Raw genomic sequence first — 18619 nt, 5'->3', positions numbered from 1 at the left:
CTGACAGGAACAAAAACAGTTAACATAATATTGTGCTTTTAAAATGTTCTTCCACCATCATAAACCCCAATTAACCCTCCTATTGTCTTCGTTTCCCCCCTTACTTTGGTGTTCGTGGTCAAATTTGACCGGTCCTGTTTGAACTGTTATTACATTAACACAAAAACCATTAATCATCACCACATTTCCTTTAACACCCTTTCAAACTGTACATATTGTATCAGACTACTGGTATACATGAACAACTGCAGTAACTATACAAAGAATAAACACTGAACATGTATTGCGTGTGCCAGGTGTGATCCATGTGGGGGGATGGGCACATAAGAGCGGGACATGTGTCAAATTGTTCTGTGTGTGTGTGTGTGTGTGTGTGTGTGTGTGTGTGTGTGTGTGTGTGTGTGTGTGTGTGTGTGTGTGTGTGTGTGTTTTATCTGATCCGGATGGTTACTAATTCCACCGTGGGTGTTACAAAGTTGACTAAATCATCCAAAATTCAATGAAAGTGGTGATCAGCAATTCTCTATGTTCAAATGTCTACTGTGAAGGATATCATAAAGCCTTAAAGCAATCGAATGTAAAACAAAAAAGTTATGATTGATGAAAGTAGTAAATCGGTCAGATTCGACCCGAAGACAACAGGAGGGTTAAATCATGCTACAGTTCCACCAACACACTTCACACATCAAAAGCTTTGTGTGAACACATCCCCATGCACCTCAGAGTCAACATAACAACACAAAATTACACATCGGATACATAAAAATTACCATTAACCACGAAGCAAACTACCCAAAAGTTCATCAAAACATTCAATGAGTGTCTTACAATATATATAAAAAAATATTAATATGTACATGCAGAGTAGCAATCATGGTTCCACTTCCTCATCCCCGGGCTAGAGTGGCTGTGGTGGCTTTGAGGAGGATGTTGTGCTTAAGTCTTTATATAAAAGTGTGTTAGTGACAACAACAAGCTGGACATCTTGTTTTCCCTGCAGTGAGGAGATGACTGATTGAAGACCAGAGCCCTCAGTTAGAGATCAACAAATGGTGAAAGGGAACTGATAGAAGGGGAAATGCGTTAGACCTGTCTGTCCTTTAACCAAAACGTCTCCATAGTCGTGTTTCAGCACGTACAAAAATGGCCTGTATTGATTTTATTTATTGTGACATGTTTGAGCCAACCTTGCAAAGTAGAGCAAGTTTGCGTTTTTTTGCTTTCAGTGTTTGTCTTGGAATTGTCTTAGTTATTCTTCTGATACATTATGCCTCTCTGATCTCAAAGCATGACTGAATTTACAACTTCAAAATCTCTGGTTAGTCTCTGAATATAACCCTCCTTCTTGGCTTTGTAATTTAATTATTTATTTTGACTAGAATGGCCTCAATACATTTACGTAGGATTGTGTTTTGGACAAATATATTTTATTTAGTTGCTTTTCTTGGACATTTAGGTCTTTGATACATCAACCACCACGAAGCCTATGAGCCCTGAGGATGAGGATGAGGAGGAGGAGGAGGGGGGGGGGGGGGGGGTCGTCTGGATCTTCTTGTTGCTCAATCATTCCTGTTGGAGAGAAGAAAAGTGACTTAAATAAAAACACAGTTCAAATGTTGTGTCAGCTTTAAAAAGGAATTCATGAAGATCTCTGAATGTTAGAGAGTTTCTATTGTTTGTTCTTTTTGATATGGGACTGGATATTGTCTCAGATTTGAGATATGAGTTTTGCATAAATATTCGGCTTTCCTGGTTTTAAAGGCTGTAGTGATTTAATGTTGTTAACTTCTTCTGTTATAAGCTTTTATCAATATGGTGTTTACAGAAGTCTCATTGTTTTGTGAAAGCACTGTACAAAGGATTCAAAGGCCTTGATTGCAAGCTTTCACCTAAAACCTGCAGTGGCATTATTTTACCACAAGGGGGCACTAGATAATCATTATAAATCAGATGTCAAGCAAATAGTAGTTCTCCCTTAAAGGTGGGGTAGGTCATTTTGGAGAAACCAGCTCGAGTGGCTAGAATTTGAATAGAGCCCCTCCTCCAACACACACGAACGCGCACATGACCAATGAGGGCACGAGATAAGTTTGTGCACAGATGGAAGGCTGACAGGCAGGTAGGCCATCCAGTTATTTTAGCCGTGCTTTTTACAGTACTACAGCTTCCACAGATGACATTTTTGTATGGATTTTTTGTCAAAGCACTTAAAATATTCATTGCTATCGGGATGTTAAGAGCATTCCATGGAATATAACAAAAAGTGTATCTCGAGCCGGTTTCTCAAACTTACCTACCCCACCCTTAACTTCACACTAAACAGCTCTCATAACCCTATAACAGCTGAGTGATTTCAAAACATAGGAAGTACTTATATCACTATTACTGGATACTCAGCCAGAAGTCAAGTTGTTTTGAAAAGCCCAACATTCATCCAGTAGTTCAATGTTGAAGTCAAAGTCAAACCATTGCACAGAGATAGTATACTATATATAGTGGTGTGTCCATAATTGTAAATTCCAATTCAAAGTGTTCTTCCCAGCTTTATATCCAAAGAAATGAAAACCATGTATGTTTTAAACTATAGTAAACTCTGAAACCATTTTGTTTGATTTAATTAGTTTCCTTCAGCTGGGATAATTTACATCGTCACGTCAAGACATGCAGGAGTGTGTGTGTGTGTGTGTGTGTGTGTGTGTGTGTGTGTGTGTGTGTGTGTGTATGTGTGTGTATGTGTGTGTGTGTGTGTGTGTGTGTGTGTGTGTGTGTGTGTGTGTGTGTGTGTTAATGTGGCCCCTCCTTGGTGTGAATGTGGACCCAGTATCATGTAAACAAACCTCATTTCAACTCAAGCCCTCATGTGAAGGGCTGCATTAGAAAGCCCTCACCTTCACTTTGACCTGGGCTCGTTTTTATTACCTCCGTGTTGAATGTGATGCGACTCGGTGAATTTAGCACGGTGCCTCAATGCGGCATGTTTCTCATAATGAGCCAGCATCATAATCATCCCTTTTCTAACAAAGCAGCAGAGCTCAATGTCAGTACAACAAATACTTCATATAGGGAAAGCTCCCGTCAGCAAAGCAGGGTTATTCAGTTTAAAGGTCCCATGTCATGGCCATTTCTACTGATCATAATTCCATTGTTGAGGTATACTAGAATATATTTATATTGTGCAATGTTCCAAAATCACATTGGTTTCTCATACAGCATCTCTGTATAGTATGTGTATTCACTCTCTGTCCTAAACGGCTTGTTGGAGCTCCTGCCCCCCCCCCCTCCCTGTGAGCCCAGTGTGCTCTGATGAGTCCACCACCGTTACAGCGGAACATCAGTGATTGTGTTACAATGGCGTTTGTTAGCAACCAGGAAATAACACCAGTAATGACAAACAGATGAGAATGCTTAGAATATTTGATAGATTGGTTTAAGTCTTTTTTAATACCAATTAAGGCTTTATTTGTTGGATGAATGAATTAAATGACTTTATTATGATCTGAGGAGCCCTACAGAGTCATCCATGAGTCCCACTAAACCACTTTAAACCACAGTGCAGTATGTTGAGCATGTATTATAATATATCTTGTATGTGTATTTTTTGTACATGTCTTTCAGAAGTTTACAAACTTGTTTTTACCTGTTCGATCACATCTCAAGTAGTTCTCTCGAGGACGATGGTCTTGTTAGTTTTGACGGATGAGCTTTGGTACTGGTCGTCCAGCAGACCCAGCATAGGGTACTTGTTACTAAACCTACACACACACAAACACACACACACACAAGTCAAAGTGTTCAGTTCAGTTAACAGACAGTTTTTTGCAGATAGTTATCCATCTACTGACTTTTCCGTTTTTTTTACAGCAGTTAAATGGACAACGAGTGATGGTGAAAAGTCCACTTCTCTCCTGTTATTAAAAAGGTAACGTTTCTGCCATTTTAGCTCTGTAGCGCAGTGTATACACATAAATATAGTTGTGTTTTCTCAGATGATTTGTTGTGATGTTACCTCTGGGTGGTGGTGGTTTTGGTGACCAGGTTCCTGGAGCTGCTGGAGTTGCTGGTGTTGCTGGAGCTGCTGGTCATGCTGGTCATCTCCATCCTCATCCTCCTGATCTCCTGCAGGACACAACAGGTCAAAAGGTCAGCAGCAAATACATGCGACTACTGGGCATTGTGGGTATTGTGTATTGAATTTCACAAACACGATTTGATTTATCCTCCCTGCACGTAGTGTGAAAGTTATCGATTGTCTGGTCAAATTCTTAGTCGGATTGGATTGTATTTTTCACAATCGGATTTCCTCAAAGTTCTTGTATGGCTGCTTTTATTTGGACCACATCCAACATAAAAGGTCCAGCTTTTACTGTGAAATGAATGAATTGCAGTCAATTCTTCTGTAATTGCATATCAACTTCAACACCTGAACTGTTGAAACATCCATAACATTCATCTGGCTGCTACTTAGAAATGATTTATCTAATATATCATATTCCAATAACTGGCATTTAGACTATTTACTTGCACTATATTTTTATGTGTATCTGTGTTATTGTGTTGCACTGTTGGAGGAGCCTGTGACTTAAGATTTCCATCGTCATAACTCAGAGATGGAGTACTCGAGTCCTGGACTCGGACTCGAGTCGGACTCGAGTGCCGATTTTCGGGACTCGTGACTCGACTCGGACTCCCGCACTGATTGACGCGACTCGGACTTGGACTCGTGAATTCTCGCGCACGATGACTTGGACTCGGACTCGGACTCGTGAATTATCGCGTACGCTGACTTGGACTCGGACTCGGACTCGTGAATTTTTCCCCCCATGATGACTCGGACTCGACTTGTACATTGACGCTCCGACTTGGACTCGGACTCGGACTCGAGCAAGTTTTCTATGGAGTCTGATGTCCTCTATCCTGGCGTGTGCACCGACTGCGAGGCGAGTTCACGTACTGGGCCCCGCTATTCCAGTCTAAAGATGTCTAGAGACACACCCCGCATCGTGCTGTATGCTTTCACACATTCTGCTTCCACATTGGAAAAGAGCAGCGCAAAATGCTCTATGTGGAAACAATATTGAAGAGAAGGCTCCGTAACACATTACTCTAAACATCGAGTTCAGACATATAGGCTGTCTTGAACACTATCATCAGAGTAACGTGATCTAATCAATACATAAAGATTCAGCCGATAACACGAAAGCATATGGCTACTTAACATGCAGAATGACGTCATTTTGCATGCTAAGTAGCCATGTGCTTTCTGGGGCTAAATCTTTATCAGTAAACCGATTTAACCGGTAAAAGTTCCTTCAAAATAAGAGTCCCGATCTTATTACTATCAAAATAAAAGTGCAAAACGAAAACTTTACCATAGGAAAATATTGGCATACAAATATAATCACTTCTCTAAAAGGTAACTCATTTTAAACATAGTTTATATATAATAATAATAATAATAATATTAATATTAGTAATAAGCTTTATATTTGTATAGCACCTATTACAAGAATTGTAGCCAAACTGGCTTCACAGCAGTTCAATAGACAGATTAGTATAACATGACAGGATAAAAGCAATGTAGAGGAGCAGCTACATTTCAACACATATATCCATGAAGATTAATACATGAAGACTTGTGACTCGGACTTGACTTGGACTCTTCTTACGTGACTCGGACTTGGACTCGGACTCGAACACAGGTAATGATGACTCGGACTCGGACTTGACTCGGACACTCCTTGGGTGACTCGGACTTGGACTCGGACTCGAACACAGGTAATGATGACTCGGACTCGGACTCGACTCGGACATTCCTTGGGTGACTCGGACTTGGACTCGGACTCGACTACGACTCTCCCTTGGTGACTCGGACTTGGATTCGGACTCGAAGAGTGGTGACTCGAGAGTGACTTGGACTCGTGAATTGGTGACTTGACTACAACACTGTCATAACTACACTGTAGCTATGTTCGTATGACAAATAAAAACCTTGAACCTTGACCTTGAACCAAAGCGGCAGCTGCTTTTATGTTTATGAAGGAAACTATAAATCAGGCATGTCCCTCCAAAACAATTCCTGAGGTTAAATGAAAGAACACATCGCTTTCAGCTCTGCACCAAAACAAAAATGCAGTTGGACCTGAAAGGTGACTAACTAACTAATAAAAAAGAAAGAAAGAAACGTACGGGCTCAGTGTGTGTGTGTGTGTGTGTGTGTGTGTGTGTGGGTGTGTGTGTGTTTCTTTCTTTCTTTGTAAACAGATCACATTACACAGCTGGCCCAGTTTCCCTTCTCGATACACTTAATTGCAGGCTAGCGACTCTTTTGCATGCCTGAACCCATTCCTGCTGAGCGTAGCACCTGTGATTGTGAAGTGAGAACTAAGAAGATAAAATCAGTTAAATAAATATTGAGGTTTATTTTGGCAGTTTTGTCCACCAGTAGTTCCATTGGTTAATATCTGAGTAATTAATGGGACGATGTGGTTTCAAACCAACGATTAGGAAGATCAGCTACAGGTTTACATTGCACCAAAATAGAGAAGTACTTCTGTGCACGTTGTTTCTCAATTTCTTTTATACAAATACTGACTGTTTGCTAAATTACACTGTGAACTTCTGGAAGAACTTTGACCTACAGTACTTGCCATAGTTTCGAGCACGCTGATGTTTTATCAACATTTTATGTGTGCTTTCCGGATGTTTTACCAACACTTTATTTGGAGATAAATGAGATCAACTTCACCTTCTGTCTGAAATTGTAGGGAAACAACTTTGTAGCCTGCATTCAAAGTGACTTGTATTGAAGGAGCTGATGAAAAGACACTGATAAGGTTCTCAAGGCTTTGCTTGCTTAAGGGCTCGAAATATTCTTCTGTAAATATAAATACACAATAGATATATGGCTCAATTTGGGCTTTTCAAAAAAACGTTTTAATATCTTTTGGGCAACCAGTGGCGTTATGATGGGGGGAGACAAACGGGATGACAATGGTCCCAGGCCGGATTTGACGGATCCTCTGGTTTTCACATAATAAGACTGAAATCTTTCTAATATGGTTTACCTGATTCGACCTGCGGGGGTTATTATATAAACCTGTCCTCACATCAATCTTTTTTGTTACAAATACAATCATTCAACCTTATGGAGACCCTGATTCTCTCTATATTGAAATGAAGTCTAGAGTGTGTGTTGTGTTGCGGACCTCCTCCTGTTTGCTGATGGTGGTCTGCCGCAGCTCCAGCATGGCCAGCAGCTCGGAGATCTTCAGCTGGAGACTCTTGTCGGAGGACGACCTCTCGCTGGTGGTGGTGATCTCCGTCTGGATCCTCGTCACCTGGCTCTGCAGGGGGGACGGAGAGAGACGAGGGACACATCAGGTACAGAGGGCACACACACACACACAACGTGCAAGTCAAATAATTCACTGTCTTTAAAGCAAAAACCTCCACACAAAGTGATGATGATGTTAGCTGGTATATTGTTTACCACGTTAGCCCTCTTCAGTGTGTTAGCATGCTAATATGCTAATGAGTACAGCAGTGCTAATGCCAGTGGTTGAAAATAAATGTAAGTATGAAACAGATTGACAGGATGACTTGAAGATGTCACTATGCATATCTACTTTAATATCGAGTCAGGGATATCTAAACCAGTCTCTTGTTAGTTGTTGTCTTCTCACCCGCAGCCTCTGGATCTCCTGGTCCTTCTCGTCTCTCATGGCGCTCAGCTGGTCTTTGTACTGACGGGATAACTCCTCCGTCTTCACGTGCAGGGTGGAGCTGCTCGCCTGCCCCGCCAGCTGCAGGACACACACAACAAGAAATCACTGCCTGGCTTTATATCCCCTCATTTATTCTCCTCCGTAACGTTATCATCTTTGTATTCAAATGTTATCAAAACAATAACAAAAACATATTGTGACAGAAATGTTGCTTAGCTTACTACAATTACTGTTTGACAGTCATTAATTTGTACATTAAATGAAAGTGAAATAATCAATATCAAATGTCATATATTTTAAAAACATCCCAAACAAATGAATATAGAGACTTTCTGTTCATAATACAGTTTTATATCACCTTTTTTTTAAAGATATTGCTTTAAATCTCATAGGTGAATTCAACATTATTATTCTAGTTCCAAAGCGATGAACTCAGCTAGCTACATTTATATATATATTATCTTTTATTCTATCTCTATCAGAAACAAACACCTTGTGTTATCCTCATTAACCTGGAATGAATATTGCTTTTAATTCCTTATACTTCATGTTAACTTAAAGCTGATATGTTCACACATAGATTGGAGAAATTGAGTGCACAATGAGTAGGGTTTTAGTAATAAAAACAATGTCAATAGGCGCGTTCACACCGCAGTACTTTTCCCACTTTAGTTCCGAAATGTTGCGTTCACACCAAAAAAATCCGGAACTTGAACTTAGTTCATGAACCTTTTCACCCCCTTTTCAGTCCCTGCTAGAGAGCAGGGACTTTCGTGGGAGAAAAAGGTTCCTGTCTGATTGGCTGGGCGGATTGCAAACCACGCCCCGTAAAACTCCCAAAAAAGTTTTGTGAAGCCGCCATTTTATTATCCTCGCATTAGCATTATTAGCATTAGCATTAGCCCCGCGCACAAACGGAGAGAGACTAACTTATGGCAACACAAAAGAAAACATGGGAGCGGTGGAGATGAGGAGGTGTCGGCGTTCTGGCGATTTACTCGGAAGGCTTCAGTAGAAGCTGCTGGGAGTCCCAGCAGCTTCTACTGAAGCCTTCCCCAACTCCGGGGACTTCCGGCCGGGGACTTCGGGCGGCAGTATACGCCGTGAAGTTGTTTGCGGCCTGCCAGTAAACCCAAAGCAGAAGAAGAAGAAGTGACGTCAGTGGCTTCATTTGCCTAATCCTCCCCCAGGGACTAATTCCGGTGTGAAGGCGATCTGAACTTAGTTCATGAGAACTAAAGAGTTCTGATGAACCTTTGTGGGAAAAGTATATATGAAAGCGCCTATAGCTCATCTTTCTGTGTTTGTAACTATTCTTGGTGTCAACCTTTATTAAAACAAAGCGACCAGGTGTGAGATCTTAAGCATGCATTAAACACAGCATCGAAAGAAACACATAAAAGCAATACTAAAAACGCCAATCTGAAAGAAGAGTGAAATGGGCCTTTCCCCCACGGGCAAGGAGGAGCCGAGTGGGAAGATAACAAACCACAACTGACTAATCTTAATCATTGTACCTTTAAATCGTTTCTTTAGCAGACATGCATCAACCTGTGTAAGAATCCACACATGATTGATTTACGAAGGGAAAAAAAGCTGGCCTGTGATTCTACATGTCGCCGCAGTCACTGATCAAAGCAGCAGATCGAGCAGGCGCGACAACATGTGTGTCATGTAATAAGAGCTGTTCTCTCACTGCTCTGCAACGTCTAAGCTTCAATCACAACAGCTGCATTACGTCCACTGGGTATTTTGAGCACATGATGAAACCAGGTATTGTGATTTGAAAGGTGTCTTTTATCATCTGGCCGGGGACGACAGCTGGAAATTAGCAATGTTGGCTAAAGCTGCCCCATTTACAGTTTCTCTTGTGACAGTTGATCAATGGGGACTGTTCACGACACCATAAACAAATAAACTAAACTAAGGTGGTGTGTTACCTTCTGTCGGAGCATCTCGTTCTCCTTCTCCATCGCCCTCATCCTGCCCTCCACCTCTTTCAGTCTGAAGTCGCGGCTGGAGTCGCTGCTCTTGGTGCTCATGAGCTGACTCTCCAGGGAGCGCTGTGTGGAGCTGGTCTCCTTCAGAGACAGCTGATGGAGAGGGAAAGAGAAAGTGGTGACAGGTGGAAAACTGAAAACATCCAGACTGATGAGATGCAACCTGGAGTCGTCTGTGCAAACCCACAAGGGTTATCCCACCGTTATATCAGGCTGCGGAGTCACGGATTACATCAAGGGGAATTACGTAATCAGGATACTTTAAGTTAGTGAACTACTTGGAGTTGGAGTTTATATTTTCTTTCCATCAGTTTGTGCCCCACGCACGCACGCACGCACAATGAGTTTGTTTGAAATAAACCTGCAGTGGGTTTCTAACTTACCTGCATTTGATGTCACTTTTTTAATTTGCAAATAAACTGTGTAGTTAACAACACAGGGGAGGGGGGGGGGGGTCACTGCACCTGTAGCTGTCTGTTGTTGTCTCTGACGGCCTCCAGCAGCGAGTCATACTGAAGAGCCTGGTCCGATTTGAAGCTCAGATCTCTCTCCAGACCCTCCTTCTCACTCTCCAGACGCTGAACACACACACGCAAAAAAACAAATATCAATCATATACTTTTTCCCGTGCATTCCTCTCAGATATTTCCTCGTGATTGTGTATCTCTGATTATGTCGGGTTGGGGGGATACTTAAAGAAAGTGATTAAGAACATTTAATGAAGGTAGTTCTGATAGCATTATTGTAATTTTTCCTTTGATTAATTGTTTGAAAGCTATAGTTATAACTTACTTTTTAGATTAGGAATTCATTTAATAAGATACTTTGCACATATAGGAGGTTTGTTTGTTTTAAAACTACTGCAAGTACATTCATTCCCCACAAACTGAACAGCAGAAATAACTTTTCTTCACTATACTATGCTTTTTGAAGTCTTGTCTTGTTGGTATTTCTTTGAGGTTGTGTCAACCATTATGTCATTAATGTTTGGCGGAGCAGATCACATGACCTCATTGTTGTGATGCTGCTGACACCTTTGTTTTCTCCCACTGTCTCCATGGAGATCTGAACTAAGGGAGGAGTTTCATCACCTGAATGAAATGCTTCACTTCTTACCATCATGTCCTCCGTCATGTGGAGCAGCTCCTCTCTCAGACTGCTGAAGGTGGAGAGCAGCAGACGCATGCTCTTATCTGCAGTGAGACGAGTCTACACACACACACACACACACACACACACACACACACACACACACACACACACACACACACACACACACACACACACACACACACACACACACACACACACACACACACCACACACACACACACACACACACACACACACACACACACACACACACACACCACACACACACACACACACACACAACACACACACACACACACACACACACACACACACACACACACACACACACACACACACACACACACACACACACACACACACACACACACACACACACACACACACACACACACACACACACACGTTAACAGCAGGGAGGCATTTCATCTGACGTGCAAGTAAACCATTACAGATAAATACATGTGTTTCATTACAGTATGATATATTCTGTTCAATGGGGAAGTGTGCTATACTTTGATTCTGTTGTGTTGCATGTTAAACGGACCTGCAGCAGGTAGCGGATTTGTTGTCTGGTCAGTTCAGAAGCTCCTTTGGGAAGCAGAGCCTCCACCTCCTCTTTTTCCACCTGAACACACACAGATATAATAGAAACAAATGAATAACACCGCCCAATGGAAAATGAAAAGATGAAGAAAATCCTATCAAAAATATGTCAGTATTACTTGAAATTGTACTTTTGAATAAGATTTTGGTCCCTTAAATTGCATGTGATCACAGTTCAATTCTTGTAAGAAAATATATCTTTAGACTGAAAGAGGTTCAGATTTCTTCTTGCTGTGTTTATCAAAAAGAATACTTTAAAACAGCCTCCCTCATTTTCAGGAAACCTTTGAATCTTGATTAAACATAGATCAAACTCAGGCTCTAAGTCGACTTCTTTGACACGTTCAGAATCATGAATCATGAATCAGACGGGTGTGCTGCATGTTTGTTTCTCACCTTGTAGTCATTGCTGGGATCCAGGTGGTGTTTCCTGTAACACACACACAGGAAAGACAAACAATGAGGAGGACAGCATGACTCTGTGTGTGTGTGTGTGTGTGTGTGTGTGTGTGTGTGTGTGTGTGTGTGTGTGTGTGTGTGTGTGTGTGTTTGCATTTCATCATAGTGAAGACAAACATGTCCGTAGAATGGGGGTGAATCCACTAATGTGACTAAAGCGTAGGCAGCAGGTGGTGAACTGTTTTTATTTGAGTGCAGACATGAATGTATTGCAGGTGATGTAACCAGTGTCGATAACAAATGAATAAAACTTAAAGGGGACCTATCATGCAAAATGCACTTTTGTACGTCTTTTCTACATGAATATGTGTCCCCGGTGTTCCAGGGAACTCACCAAGTGTCAGAAAACACAACCCTCTCTATTTTCCTCCATACCCAAATCTCTAAAAAAGGGGCTGCAACGGATCTGATAAAAACTGATCCAGATTTGAACACTGTCCTGACGTCAGGACGGTGGCGCTACGGCTATTGGGCCAACTCCACCAATCAGGAGGAGACAGCCACGGCCATTGCCGTTCGAAAGCGCTGGAGATGCTGTAGTACATATGCCAGGCCTGTAGATGGTGCTGTTCTCACTGAATCACCCCTTGCTAAAACAGGGATAAAAATTGTCAAATTGAGCTAAATGAGGCATGGCTAAAATGCATGATCTGTTTGGTATTTTGAAAAAAATAAAGTATAAATATGCCTTATATAGGTATGGTCCTACACTATATTATTCAAATATAGCATGATAGGTCCACTTTAACTTTAGGGTTCATTTTCTTTGGAGTGAAAGGAGTAACGATCAGTTTAATAAGCTTTCTTATCAAGTAAAATAATGATTCATTTCTTAAACAGCACTGTAACTTTCATTCTTGATTTGTTTTATATTTAAGACTGTTTTTATTTCACTTTTCAATGTATAATGCATTTCTTGTGCACTATGTCTGTATGCTTTGTATGTGCTTTGTAAAGCACTGGATTGCCTTGTTGTTGAAAAGTGTTGTATTAACAAACTTTGCTGGCTTTATTTTTAGTTTGCTGCAAGTCATTTTGAGTGGCTGAACTAAAAGTCAAAGTTTTCCCAGATATTCTTTACCTGAGTTTCTTTATTTTTGATATTTTATTTTCCTCAATGGTCCCTGTGGTGAATGCAGGAGCAGTTTGAGTTCAACACAAGGACTAACTCGACCGAAACTCTGCCTCCACCTGTTCCAGCATGCTGATAATTACACCAAGCCCAGCAGCTACCTCCAATAAAAAATATCCCACGGCTGTTCTCAGAAATCTACCAACCTTCCTGCAACTTGATATAAAGCGTTATGAGAAATACCTGTGAACCTTTCAGTGTCAGAGAGGAACGCCATATCTACGAGCTTTAGTTGGAGCGTCATTTCTTAAGATCAGTGGGACTGTCATTACACTCTTGTACATGTATCCAAAGGTATACCTAATAAAGTGAAAATTAGTTTACAGTATGTATATTCATTTTGTTTCTTATCATTTATCTGCATTTTTTTAGTTAGTTCATTCGAATCGTGCGGGGTCCTTTTCAATTAAATCCTTTTATCAATTGAGTTGCTTCCTATAGCAAAGTCTGATGTTTAATCATTGAAATACATGTCTGACCATGTATCTTGATATCTACATAAACAGGATATAATTAAGCAATAGTGTGCAGATGATATTGGTGCTTTAAAGGGGACATACGTGTTCTCATGTTCATACTTGTGTGTGTTTCGGTATTCTACTAGAACAAGTTTGCTTGATTTACTTGCTATAATAACACTTTATACTTCTCATACTGTCTGTCTGACCTGTATTCACCATCTGTCTGAATGTATGATCACAGGCACTGAAAAAGTGAGTTTGTCATGTTACGTCCACTTTAAAAACTGTAGCTTCTCACATGATTTATTTAAATAAATGTGGATAAGATCACGCTCATGTACTGTCAAGTCGCCGGAGCCTCGTAGTGGGGGCTACTGCGGAGCGCATACAGCAGACTCTTCACGCTAACGAAGGATCACTTCTTCTTCAGGGCAGGGAAGGCTACGCAGTGCGCAGGCTACTGTCCCGCAGCTGCTGCCTCTCTGTTGGACTCCGGTACTGCACATTACTCACGAGACGTCGTACGCCACAGCGCGTGCCGGATGAGAATGTCTGGCGTGCCAGATTTGTCCCGCGGGCCACCAGTTGATGGTCACTGCACTGTATAACATCACATTTGAATATGAACATATATAGCACTTTGAACTAAACCCCGTCTCTGCAATTGTATGAACTCAGGAACATCTGAATGCTGCATTCATGTTCATGCTTACAGAGTGGGAAAATAAACCGAAGCTAGCCGGTAAATGTTTGATAGCAGGATTTGTGACGCGTTGCACCGAATCTGCGTGATGTCTGAAAAAGTAAGATATGTTGACTTATTTTATTTAATGTGGACATCACTAACTTTAAAAATAAAATTGTCGATACATTTCCTATTATAAACCCTATGAAACTCAAAGATCAGACATTGAAGCATGTCTCAATATTTACATGTGTATATTAGGGCTGTCCCGAATACCATTTTTCGGGCTCCGGATATTCGGTAGTAATCAGCAGCGAATATTCGGCCCGCGCGGGGGGGGCGTAGTAATCAGCAGCGAACCGCTTCAACACGTGTATTTTGGGTTATTCACGGCATTCATTCATTCACGGCATTCATTTTGTTATTCTACAGTATTGTTGTTTTATAGTTATTTGTTAATGTAACCCAATTTGTGTTCTTTGAAATTGGAAAGGATATTGCATTGTGTTTGTTACTTTCGTTGCAGTTGTATATGTCTTAAGTGTAATTTGGCTTGGCTTCCTATTTTGTATGGACATGCTTTTATTTTGAAGGAGAGTTAGCGCTGTTGACAGGAAGTTGTTGTTGCTATGGAAACAACGTGACGGAGATTAACAGAGAAAAGTCATATCTGCATATAAAGACGGAGAAAGTAAACGATAAAGTTTATGGTTAAATGTTAGCACCCCCCGAAGAGGCACAAGCTCTTACGTTGATATTGGAGTTTTCAATAAATAAAAAAATAAAAATAAAAAGAATATCCGAATAACGAAATTGAAACCCGAATAGTACTCCAAAGAACGAATATTCGGATATTCGGGTACAGCCCTAGTGTATATAGACTTCTTGCACTATTTCTTATTTGTGTTGTTGTATTTAATATATGTTGCATCGCTGGAGGAGCTCAGGTCAGAAGAATAGCATTGCCATTTCTGCACTGTATCTTATGTGCATATGACAATGAATCTTTGAATCAATAGCTTCTCAGGAACTTCCCTAGAAGACGCTCCAAGGTTAAGATGAACTGGCCATGAGGACATCATTTTACATTGAGCATAAAATATACAATGATATATGTTTTCTAATAAACCCTGAAATGCACTCACTGTCCGCGGATCTTGGACACGTGCTCGGAGATGCAGGAGTGGATGTCGCAGTTCTTCCTGTAGACCTCGGCCAGCAGCTCTCCGAAGTAACGCGTGTCCATCTTTGTCTCCGTGGGCATTTCCCTCACCTCCGTCCTCACCTCCGTCCTGCGGGTCTTTATCACCGGCGGCGCCGAATGCACCACGTTGATGATTTCCACCTCGTCTATCTCCACTCTCTCCTCTTCTTCTTCTTCTTCTTCTTCTTCCTCTTCCTCTTCCTCAGCTACCACCACCTCCTCCTCCTCCTGGAAGAAGACAGGTCGAGTTAGTTTCTGCCTCCTCCTCACACTTAAAGTATATTGAAAATTCAAGGAAAATAATGTTGTTTATAATCATTTGACCCCAGGTGTTAACATTTGTAATGCCTTTAATCTGTTAGCTCCAGAATACATGTTTCAGTTTGTCTACATTGCTAACAGGTATTAAATCCATAACACTGTTTCATTGTAAATGTTCCCAGTGTCTGATGAAGAAATTATGAGTTGGGAAAGACAGAAAAATGCAACATAAGAAAACACCAATGACAAAGGTCACAGGTTTGACATTTTAACAGATAAGGACAAATGTGTAATGTGTACGGTCAACATAATAAAGTGCCAAAACCAGTGTGTGTTCAACGTGTTTTTGTAGAATAACTTTTCCTTTTTGCTCACAGATTTACGGATTACACAAATATCCTTCATAAGTCAGTGTGATAATGTCATGTTTCAACTTCTGCGACTGTTCTTACAGCAAGAATTCAAGAAGTAATCACAACAAATCACTCCCCTCCTCAGCCTCCTGTCACACAGCGGCCAACATGAAACGATCAGCGTAGCACATTCAGTTTAACCTTCACCTAAGGCCTTCTATGATCCTCTGACAAAAATAATCAAGCGGATAATTGTTCCGGAACGGCAAGTCCCTCAAACTCTCAAGTATACTTACAATGCCTCACATTCACCTGTGCCTGCAGCAAACTAATTATATCAAGTTCAAAAGTTGTTTAAGCGCATGCCTCAGGGAGACAGTCAAGTGCCTCCTCAACAACATGGGGGAAACAATTCCTTTATCAAAGTCAAAGTCAACTTAAATGTCAATCTTTCAGTTTGTGTGTACAGACAGAGATCGAAATAACGTTTCCAACAATCCAGAATACAAATATACAAATATGTATAATGGAGCCAGCTTGCAGAAAAGCATTGCATGTTCTAGGAATAAGTCCTTAAACCTGGAAATTACATGTCTGCTCCTCCTGTTCCTTCAAAGTCAATGTTTGTTTGGTTAGGTGTCTAAAGGTAAGTCTGTGTTGAACACAAGTTAAACATGTATCCACATTTTCTTGGACAACATCAAATAATACAGTAAATATCCAGCCTGCTTTAAAATCATTAAGTGGTGTTTATTTGTGAAGATCACATTGTATACAAGTTTCATATACATGTGTTCGCCACAAAGTTTATTTTCTGCAATATTCTTAAACCTAATGGTAAGATCCCATTGGCCTTTTTGTCGTGGGAACCAGGGCAACGCTAACTTGAGGGTCGGCCTGCAGCACTGCATTCTCATGTCGAAACAGGAAAGGGGAATGCTACAAAGTGCAACCACAAAGGTGCTAAAGCGCAGAAGGAAGGAGTCGCTTTGGATAAAAGCGTCTAACAAATGACATGTAATGTAATGTAATGTAATGTAATGTAATGTAATGTAATGTAATGTTTGAGGTGTTGAATCCCTTCTTGGTGTGCTAAGATCTCCTCTTGTCATTCTGCTCTAAGTCACTGCAGCGACACATGAATCTGAGCCCAACACACAAGGTTCAAGGTTCAAGGTTCTTTATTGTCAATCTGACATAGCTACAGAGTAATTATGTAGTTGAAAATCTTATGTCACAGGCTTCTCCAACAATGCAACATAATAACATAATAACAATAAGAGCAAGAGCAATACAAAAAGAAAAATAGTTATAAAATAAAGTGATGATGTGGAATAGTGCAGTACGAGTCTATATACAAGTTATTGGAATGATATATATATATATTAGGTATTAGATACATAATACTGAGTCGCAGATGAATGTTTTGAAGTTGTTTCAACAGTTCAATTTTTTAACAGTCTTTTATCGGCATGTGGCAACAGAGAGAAGTCACACAGTTGTTACATAACCTGTTATCTGACACACATAGTGAGCGGCCTTCTGTGTGTGCAAATAGCAGTCTGTCAAACTCTGTCTGCTGACACATTACCACCTCATTCATTATGCACTGGTACAAACTGGTTGATAAAAAAGCACTTTCTTTCCTTTGAATTCTTCAGACCTTCTGATGCTAGAGGACAGAGTAGAGTGAGGAATTAAGTTTGGCGCCTCTTTTTCGTTGGTGAAAGACACGTTGTTTGGCTTTATGTGTGTCAGACTGATTTAACCTTTGCGTCATAAAGATAAAAGGCAGATGCTCCTCTGGCCCGCGGCCCATCGGTCCCTTCAAATGCAATCAATCTTATAGGTATGTGTTTCGTCTACTGATTTATATTTCTGTCAAATCTGTAACTCACAAACAGGTGTGTGAATGTTATGTCCTTTCACATAGTTCGCCATAATGCCATCTTTCAGCCAAGCACATGCTAAAGCCACTCTCACTCTCAACTTGCCTACGTTGAAATGAACAAATATTCCTGAAGAAGACACTATTACCATTTTTTTACATGGATAATGAAAATGGTATTACATTAATATCGCCATAGCTTCTCAATGTTTCTGTTTTTAATTACAACAGCAGCACTTACACTGTGAAGCTGCATGTGTTGTTAAGTTTCAATGCTGCTTTGCACAAATCCTGAAACCAAGCTCAGTTTCACCCGTTCCCTTCTGATGAAATCTGAGACTTAAAACTGGCTCGTAATACCCTTTGATTTTAATATAAAAAGGGAAGTTCATGCTGTAGAGCAGTGGTTCTCAACTGGTCAGGCCTCGGGACCCACTTTTTCCTTTGTCAATCAATCGCGACCCGAAATTTTTAACCACTCAAATCTATTCAACAAAAAATCGTGCTGTAATATATATACGCTTTTCATCATACATTATTAATTAAAGTGAAGTACAGTGCATCCCTTATATCCCTTCACAGAACTTAAGTATGCTTTTAAAAAAGGTTTAATGAGATGATGGAATCAAAGCTGAACTGTATCACATAAAAAGGCCCACATGCTGAAAACCCAGCAGGGGGTCCGGGGGGATTCTCCCCCAGGAGATTTTTTGAAATACTAACATATAAACTA

General features: G+C 40.7%; 1 protein-coding gene across 1 annotated transcript in view; it reads right to left on the bottom strand.

Moving 5' to 3' along the window:
• Window positions 1-1518: 1518 nt before the first annotated feature.
• pof1b (POF1B actin binding protein) overlaps window positions 1519-18619 on the bottom strand; it is a 32009-nt gene continuing 14908 nt past the window's right edge. The window contains exons 3-13 of the mRNA XM_034114034.1: window positions 15326-15612; window positions 11840-11873; window positions 11385-11465; window positions 10841-10933; window positions 10189-10302; window positions 9665-9817; window positions 7683-7802; window positions 7206-7343; window positions 4007-4116; window positions 3638-3752; window positions 1519-1569 (exon numbers count right to left, since the gene is read on the bottom strand). Of these exons, the coding sequence (XP_033969925.1) occupies window positions 3653-3752; window positions 4007-4116; window positions 7206-7343; window positions 7683-7802; window positions 9665-9817; window positions 10189-10302; window positions 10841-10933; window positions 11385-11465; window positions 11840-11873; window positions 15326-15612 (1230 nt within the window). The 3' untranslated portion in view covers window positions 1519-1569; window positions 3638-3652. The remainder of the gene's footprint in view (window positions 1570-3637; window positions 3753-4006; window positions 4117-7205; window positions 7344-7682; window positions 7803-9664; window positions 9818-10188; window positions 10303-10840; window positions 10934-11384; window positions 11466-11839; window positions 11874-15325; window positions 15613-18619) is intronic.

This window comes from Trematomus bernacchii, unplaced genomic scaffold, assembly GCF_902827165.1.
Source record: "Trematomus bernacchii unplaced genomic scaffold, fTreBer1.1, whole genome shotgun sequence".
Taxonomy (NCBI): domain Eukaryota; kingdom Metazoa; phylum Chordata; class Actinopteri; order Perciformes; family Nototheniidae; genus Trematomus; species Trematomus bernacchii.
The sequence above is the reverse complement of the archived record's forward strand: the minus strand, read 5'-3'. Positions and strand labels throughout refer to the sequence as shown.